Source organism: Myxine glutinosa, chromosome 1 (assembly GCF_964187855.1).
Source record: "Myxine glutinosa chromosome 1, kmMyxGlut1.1, whole genome shotgun sequence".
Lineage (NCBI taxonomy): Eukaryota > Metazoa > Chordata > Myxini > Myxiniformes > Myxinidae > Myxine > Myxine glutinosa.
In genome coordinates, this window is record NC_136261.1 from 65,476,447 (window position 1) to 65,485,254 (window position 8,808).

The following is an 8,808-nucleotide window of genomic DNA, read 5'->3' on the forward strand; positions in this document are numbered from 1 at the left end:
GGTCAATCTCTACTAAAGTTTGCATAAGTGCTGGGGGGTACTAAGGGTCAGGTTATGGGCACAACCTCCCCTCTCTCCGTGCACCCCTGGCACTGTGCTCAGAAGGGGGAAAATGGCTTTTGATCTTGCCTCTACATGTGGCACAGTACAAGTGGTTCACTGAACCCTGCTGAAGATGGGGATTAATAGCCACAACCCAAAATACATTTGCTCCAACTCCCCCAATATCTCTCCTTCAATATCTCCAAGACTGCTCCTGTGGTGAGCAGGTGTTTCTAGTGTTAAAAAGTATACAGTTCCTCAATTTTACCTTCATTCATTCTTTCAATATTTGTGGTACAAACAAGATTCTTCCAATACACGCCTCACCGTTTTGTTGTAAATGTTTTTCTGCAGTGAAGCGACAATTGAATTGGTTGCAGGTGGGAATTGGCATTGCAGTGTTTGTACTCCTAGTCATGATCATTGCCATGCTTCTGTTTTGGAACAAGCAGAGAAAGAAAGGTACGAACCCTGCATTGTAAATCATTTTTCTTTCACAATATACATTTACTTTCGGGTTTAATATACAGTATCTGAGGAAGAATCTCGTATTGTTAAATACTCCAACATATATGCTTGTGGACTTTGCTACATTCAGTGCAAATTTATATTGTCCTGTTCATAGCTGGTTACCACCGAGCCATGGACAGATGAGCGAAACCCAGCTTTAATCCCCGAGGTGATCCAATTATGACTGTTCTGACGGTCAGGGACTGAAGAACCACGAAGCGTTTATTCTCACGAACACACGGGTTTATTCCGAACACACCAATAACACAACAAAAACGTAACAGTAATTATTCACAGCAAAATAAGGTGCGGAATGAGAATAAATAAAAGAAGTGCTGAGGTAAAAATGCGACGGCAAGGATTCTCTCACACAGACACAAAGTCACACACAGGGTGAAGTAAGAAAATAAAAGACACGCTCCGGCACTCAGCTGGGCCAAATGGATCCCGTGGCAAGTCAGCAGCCGTTGAAGCCACACAGGCGTGAAGCCTGGAAAATGGTGAACCAAAACCGCACGTCGAGACCGCCGCGGTCGCCCGGGATTGAGGCGAGTGGTGTAGACGGCCCTCTTTCTCTCCAGTCTCAAGGTTCCACAATCCTTTTTGAGTGATAACTGGAATAATAGTCCTCCTCTTGGGGAAAGGAAAATACGTCCTGCAGCACCCCTGGGACAGTAGAAAAAGATTCTACACTGGCACACTCAAAACACTCTCTTCTCTCTCGAACCTTCTTTTTCCCCGTTGCTTTTTTGCTCACGCTCTTCCCGCCAACGTTATCGGGCCGCGTCACTCGGGGGAGTGGGGGAGGGGAGGGGGTGAGGAGTGGCCTGCCGGCCCTGTTCCCCACCCATCAAACCATTGCAGCTCTGTCTCTCATAGGTGGGTCTTTGCCTTATCATGTCCATTGGAGCGTGAATAGCTTGGTCGGCTGATGTTATAAATGTTACGGATGGCCACAGGGGGTATGACGAAGAAGGGAAATTAACCTTAATCCTTACTACTAAGTAACACGGCATCACCCCCATATGATGCACAATTAAATGCAACCTTAAGCTACATTTTCCCTACTTATTACATCAAAATGCTCCTCCTACATGTCACACGGTCCGGTCCATCCTATTCGTAAGCAATCCCACCTTTACTACGATATTCTCAAACCTCCCCCCATAAACGTAACAATATTCACACTATATAAGATTACAAATCAAACAAGACGTTCAAAATGTTCTCAGAGCATGGCACAATTATCCAAGAAATGCCAACGTTTTATATCTTTCAATATGCAAGTGTATAAATGAATAGTCAAAAGATGTTTCTTTCTTACCAGCTCTAGATACCTCTCTGTTGATAAATTATAGAAAACCCTTGGCTTTTCGTTGACTATTGCTAGTGTCTCCGTCTGAGGACTTCTAACGCCATTAATACATAATTTGTTGATCTTTTAAAAGAAAGTCGACTGTTTGAAAGGCGGTGGACCATGACCTCTTAATTTCTACCTACATCACTGTCGTGGAACTAGAATGGCATTCGGTAGAGCGCATACCTCTGCTCGGCTGAAAAGTTTACATATCATGGGTCAGAATTTGAGAGGACAATAGATGGCAGGTGGTACACTGCTTGTTTGAAGTCCTGGAGGGAAGAGTGCGCAAAACAGCCTGCAGTGTGATTCCATCGATGGGAGAAGCAAGGAATAAAAAAAAGTCGAGGTGTGCAGTAAGCCTGGATTTTGGAAGTTTAATCAGGAGGGGGTTTCTGGAAGAATGCATGCATAATGGTATATATCGGGAGGGTTGGAGGACTGATAGAGAGGAGGGAGCAATGTTGATGAATAGATATTAGAGAAAACAGAGACCAGTATTTTGTCTGCAATGTGACAGCAACAGACCTATTACTTTGGCCTTAATAGGGGAGATTCCAATAGTTTTGAGAGATTTGGAATCCACAGACCGAGTAGAGACAGATGTGATGCTGGAGCACCAGTCCATAGTGGAGAGCAGTACTCCATTGATTGTGCTTTGGACAAAGGCCTTGAAGATTGAGAGTCGCTCTGATTTTCCAATTAAGATTTGGATTGACGTAGGATACCTAGTCTGTGGCTGGCTTTGGCAACCGGCTTTGCTGCTGGGTCGGCCCATGAAAGGTCATGGCTGATGGTGAGACCTGGATGTTCATTAGATTGAACCAAGACCATTTCCTTCACTTATCCTCCTCCAAGAACATCAGTGTGATACAGAAAACAGATTGGCATGGGAAGGTTACCATATTTCGAGTTCTCAGTAAATCTTCAATTATCACAGCTTCCATGTGCGCATTTGTGACTTTCAGATTTGGAAGAAAAGGAAGAAAAGAAGATTTGGAAGAAAAGGGACAAGTAAATGTCAGAAACTAAAACTACAGCAATTACTTATTAATCAATCCTTCAATTACAACGGAAGAGATATAAAATGCTTGCATTGTATGAATTCAGGAAAAGGCAGTGGTGTTGATATTACATGTCCCCAGATTTTCTGAAAAACCCTTTGCCCTAAGTGTAGAAAATAGCTTGCCAAGTTTGTCTCATATTATCTTGGATTATGGGATTGCAAATGTATGACCGAAAGCCAAAGTGATTGCAACCCTAAAACCAGGGAGATATCATTCTCACGTTTGCAATTACCGACCAATAACTCTGCAAAGCTGTAGTTATCAACGGCTTAAGCGATTAATCCTTCTGTGAAGAATTCCTACAATGGAATATGTTTTGAGTGACACTCAAGCAATCTTTCGCCTAAGCCACAGCACATGTGATCGAAAGCCAAACCATCGCCACTGAAAATGAAAACACTGGGATAAAAAGAAGTCCTTCGACACTGGGATACACAGGATATGCACCCAACCTTCTGAAACAGAAAGTTTCAAGTCGTATTTGACAGCAAATTGAGCTCATGGGGAAATCAGAAAAATGACCAATCGCAGAGATCTGTGCAAGCCCCCAACACTTTTGTCAATGACCTGCTAATCTTATGGTTGGATACATGTTGTTTTCTGGCGCTCCAGAGAGTGGACACACTCTTTACTTTTTGCAATGTTTGTGGAATGATCTGAGGTTGTCTTCGGTTGGATTTGCCTTCCAGGAGAATGCAAGTCGTTTTAAAGCAACTACCTCACCACAGAATTCAGAGTACCAAGAGTAGGAGGATGTATGGTTCAGATAATTGAATAGATGCGATGAATCTGTGCATAAAAGAGAGCAGGTTTCTGGAGAAGAATTCCCAAACTGAATATCAGCGGCGGTGTATATAGTAGACCAGTCCTGAAGTAATTATAAAAAATGTTTTTGTTTATTTTACCCTGAATACGTGAAGCACAAATGTAGAAGCAGGTCACATGTGATGAACCGCAAATACGCGCGGGGTCCGCGAATGTTGAGGATCGATTGTACTTCAAAACTTGAGGTTCTTGGAAGTATTATGACAGGCGATTTGTGTTATACAGTCTTCAAGTACTTCAGTCTTCAAGTTGGTGCAAACACATTCAATTTTAATAAAATAAAGATTGTATATGTCATATTCATGGTTATTAGTAACTAACAGTAAGTTTCCTGTTTGGAATGATTTTCAATTTTGTTTGAATATCAGAAAGGCAAACAGAGGACAAAATCTCACTCTCTGCGCTTGTGCGATTGGGACGAATTCAGAGCCAAAAGCAGACTTGTCTTCCGATTCATGTTCCGATTCGTGTTCAAAATATAACATTCAATATTAATAAGTTGTTCCTCGTTCATAAACTCATAAGACAATCAGACAGACGGACGGATGGACGTGACCCAATTGTTTAATGCCGCTTTTCGCTTTGCGTGTGCGGGGTAGAAATCCACCATCAATTCAAACACTAATAAAAAAATACCACTCGGCCCATCCTTCACAAGGAAGTGTTCAAAAACAGCAGCAAGAAACGATGTGAACAAGGTTGGTGCAAACACACAGCCCTGCTTCACGCCCTTCTCAATTGCGAAAGGAGCCGGCAGCCTATTATTAATTTTGATGTGACCATTCATATCGTGCAGACTCAAGCAGTCTTTCGCCGAAGCTACAGCACATGTGATCAAGTTCTTGCCACTAACCATCGCCACTGAATGAATCAGTGAGGTATCTGGCCTACCAGTGAGATACAAAGTATGAAATTGTTCAGCCTGACAGAGGTATACGCTCCGAGTGCCGGTGTAGGAGGATAAAATCACTCCCCAGGATGAAATCACTCCCCCTAGGATTTTAACACTCCCCCTTGCAGGATCAAATGACCCCAGGATTATAACACTCCCCCTATATATTTTGTGATTTAAACAATATTTATTGCATGGTAATGACATACAACCATGACAAAGTTAATGAATATGAACATAAAATGATAAATGAATTTATAAACAGGGCAGAATGATGTCCTTTGTAAATGTCTCTCCCTAAAAATAAAAATACAATGTTTTTCGCATCCCTGTATTAAACTGGGTAAATCAAATAAAGAAAAGTATAAATTTAACATTCAAACAACTATATATTTTGATATTAGAGCATTCGCAGTAATCATTACGATACATTTACGATGTTTTATACGAAAAGGATATTTTCATTTCAACATATAATATGTCATTTTAAGTTACGTTCAATAACTTTACTTTGCTATAACTTTACTACCCCTAACCCTAACCCTATACATATAGATATGAAATGAAGTACACTGCATGATATAAAAAAACAAAAAAAAAAAGCATAATAACTCTCATGTGAATATAAATGAACGGGAGTATTGATTAAATATACGGGGAAAACGGGACTCGTGTCTTCTTTTGTTGTATTGAAATAATGATGGGCTCAAATATAGTACATGTATTCAACAATTTAACATTAAGATCCGACAATATGATGCACATGCTCACACGGTATACACTAAAATACATAGTAAAAGCTCTGTTGATCATTGCAACGATATCTAACATCCTGTGAGTTATATTTCCAAAGTAACTAAATATATCTTTCCATTCTTTCTGGGGGATTGACTTTATCCTAAAGGGGAGTGCTTTGATCCTGGAGGGAGTGTGTTGATCCTGACAGGGGGAGTGATTCTGTCCTAGGATAATTACACTCTAGAGTGTGCCAGTCCTAGGAATAGTTCACTCTAGAGTGTTTTATCCTTGGACAGAATCACTCTAGAGTGAGATTTTAGGGGAGTGAGAGAATCCTGCTACACCTGTAGTGAGATTTTAGGGGAGTGAGAGAATCCTGCTACACCGGTCTGGTTACCTCCGCCACCGGAGGTGGGCGGATGTTGTCTTTTTCCCACTGTCTGTTTTGCTGTGAACAGGATATTAAAAAAAAATGGAGGACAGATTCGGACGAAACTTGATGGACAGGTTGCGTTGGTGACAAGGAAGAATTGATTCAATTTTGCTGAAGTTTCGAATCCGCATCCGCATCAGATAATTTTTAAAAAGTTAATCTTCACCAGCGAGTGATTGGGCTAAAACCGATATATGGAGCAATATCTCAAACAGTTATGGAAGGATTTGGACGAAACTTGGTGGACAAGTTGGGTGTGTGACAAGGACGAATCATTGTGATTTTGGTGAAGATCCGAATAGGGATGCGGTCATTTTTGGTGATTTTGTACCCATACGAGAATTATATATATATATTTCAGTGATTCTTCACCATGAGTGATGGAGTCAAAAACGATACATAGCATGATATTTGAAAAAGTTGTGGATGGATTATGAAAGATGGATGAGGTGGTTAGGGGACAAGAAAAAGCAATTAGATCTTGGTTCAGGTCCGGATCCAGATCCGGCCTATAAGTAGGATACAAAACATAAACTCTTCAGCCTGACGGAAGTATGTGCTCTCCCGATTGCCATTCTAGTTCTTCCTGCCATCACTTTATTTCCCCTTGTATCTTAATTTTACATGCTCAAAACGTTTTTTTCTTTCCGCCAGATGCAAGACAGAATGAAATAAAAACAAATGAAACTCTGAATGGGGGAAATATCCCAGTAAGTATTTTTCTTTTCTTTAATATTTTATCTGATGGGAAAAAATAGTAAATAAAAAACTGCTTGTTCGGATTTTCAGGAGAATGAAGAAGAAGAAGAAGTGCAATACTCCACGGTGCACATCAAGAGTATAACAGCAGAGGCGGTGGAAGATTCCGATGACACAACTGAGTATGCTACACTGAAAAAATGTTAGAAAGAAGTTGCTGAAGCAAGATACGAACAACGCATTTTGTTACTTGGACTTATTGTTTAATAATTTCACGAATTAAATAATGAATCTCATTTATTGGCTGAAAATGTATGAACATTCCATTGGATGAACACCATGATGATCTTTGCAGAGGCCCTTTTCTTAAGTCAGATGTTATTGTGTAAAGAGATAAGTGTAGTCTTTGATACCTTTTTTCAAATGGTATCCATGGGAATGTCCACACGTGGCTCGCAGACTTCTTCTGCTGTTGTCGTTAACGTAAGGCGCCAAATGGAATTCTCTGATCTCCCCTTCCTGTCCAGGCTGGAGTTCCTCAAGGCAGTGTTCTGGGCACTGTGCTTGTTCTGCTCTTTATGATCTCTCTCACTCACTGGAAAATCCTATCTTTTTGCTGATGACCCCACTCTCTGCCGCTCCATATCTCAACCCTCAGATCGGCAGGCAGCAGCCCCATTACTCCATGCAGACCTGGATAAAATCACAAACCGGGCAAACAAGTGGAACATGTCTTTCAATCCTGACAAATCTCACACTCTCACGATATCTGTCCGAAAAGACCACCTGGACAACCCTCCCATCTACTTTCTCAACAATGCTCTCGAAGAAGTTATGTCACTCAAGCTTTTGGGTCTCACTATCTGCCATGATCTTTCCTGGGAAATCCACATTTCCAAGCTGGCCTCCAAATCCAGTCGCCGACTGGGCATCCTCCATCGTGCGGTCCTTTCTTGGTAATTCTCAGCTCCTCAACACATACAAAGCTTCATCCGCAGCTTGATGGAGTACTGCTCTCCCCTCTGGGCTGGTGCTCCTGCCTCACACCCAGCCCGGCTTCACGCTGTAGAAACCAAAGCTTTTACAATCATTGGCATCTCCCGCGATGAAGCTGATTCTGAGGGCCTTTCACTCTCTCACCACAGGCAGGTTGTGGTCTTTCTGTTTTCTACCAACTCCTCTCCGGCCTAGTTCCCCCTGCTCTCTCTGTGCTCTGTCCCCCAAATATTCCTGCAGGACACAATATCTGCCAGCAACCCTCTTATGGTTAAACTGCCAAAATCGAGAATCTCTGCTCACCTTCACTCTTAGGCTATCAGCTAGGGGGGTCAACCGGTACCAAATTGAGGGAGTAAGGCTAATAATGATTTTTGACAAGGTTTTTACCTCTAGAATAAGAAAATATGTGATAGCAAATTCAACGATGTAGCTAAATGTGTGTTATCACCCATTGATACATTTCAATGGGTGAAATGTATCAATTCATTGATACATTTCCACTATGTCGAAAATACGTGGTGGTGCGATACTTTTTTCCATGTGTATACTTGCAAATCTACTGAATGCCAGTTATTTTCGTGCATATTTTGTGCATAAAGTTGTTGCTATGATGGCAGCCATTTTGTGAAATTGGGCACCATATTGGATTCTATCTTCTTGGATTAAAGTTCAGATGATGTATTTCATACTTTAAGAGAGTTGTAAAGTCTTAAACATCTCAAAACGCAATGCTATTTGTTACAAATTCCTACAAGAATATTGTTGCGGATATGGGATTTGGCCTCCATCCATATCCGCTTGTAAATATTCCCCTATTTCCCCAATACTCCCCAACTATCCCCAATTCCCCATTCCCTAGTCCCATTGTCTGTAAACAACACTCTGTAGCCCCGACCTTCCCCTTGTTCCCCCATTAAATGTCGTGCCCAGGTTCACCGCATCTCACGTAGACAACTATAGGACATCTTGCTAGTTATTCTTAGTCTATGTCAGTTAAGGACTCGTTTCCATTAATTCTGACTCTTCGTTGCACCAGAATGTGATTGTATGGCACCGTTAGAAAGTTTAGGACCTCCCAATACCTCCCCGCAGCTCTTCCTCATGGAACTACAACCACAACAACAACAACAGCGGCGGCGGCGCGGGGAGTGTGCGTCCTCACTCCGGCTTGGTTAGCCGCCATTGAACATGTGCTCCGACGGGGTTACCACGCAGGGGCTCACTGTCAGCTCCTCGTCAAGGGCGG

At 41.9% G+C, this 8,808-nt stretch overlaps 1 protein-coding gene across 1 annotated transcript in view; it reads left to right on the forward strand.

The window, feature by feature from the left end:
* The window catches only part of LOC144890773 (T-cell surface glycoprotein CD4-like), a 62,108-nt gene extending 53,855 nt beyond the window's left edge, over positions 1-8,253 (forward strand). The window contains exons 6-8 of the mRNA XM_078772600.1: positions 397-504; positions 6,519-6,574; positions 6,654-8,253. Of these exons, the coding sequence (XP_078628726.1) occupies positions 397-504; positions 6,519-6,574; positions 6,654-6,770 (281 nt within the window). The 3' untranslated portion in view covers positions 6,771-8,253. The remainder of the gene's footprint in view (positions 1-396; positions 505-6,518; positions 6,575-6,653) is intronic.
* The last annotated feature ends 555 nt before the right edge of the window (positions 8,254-8,808 follow it).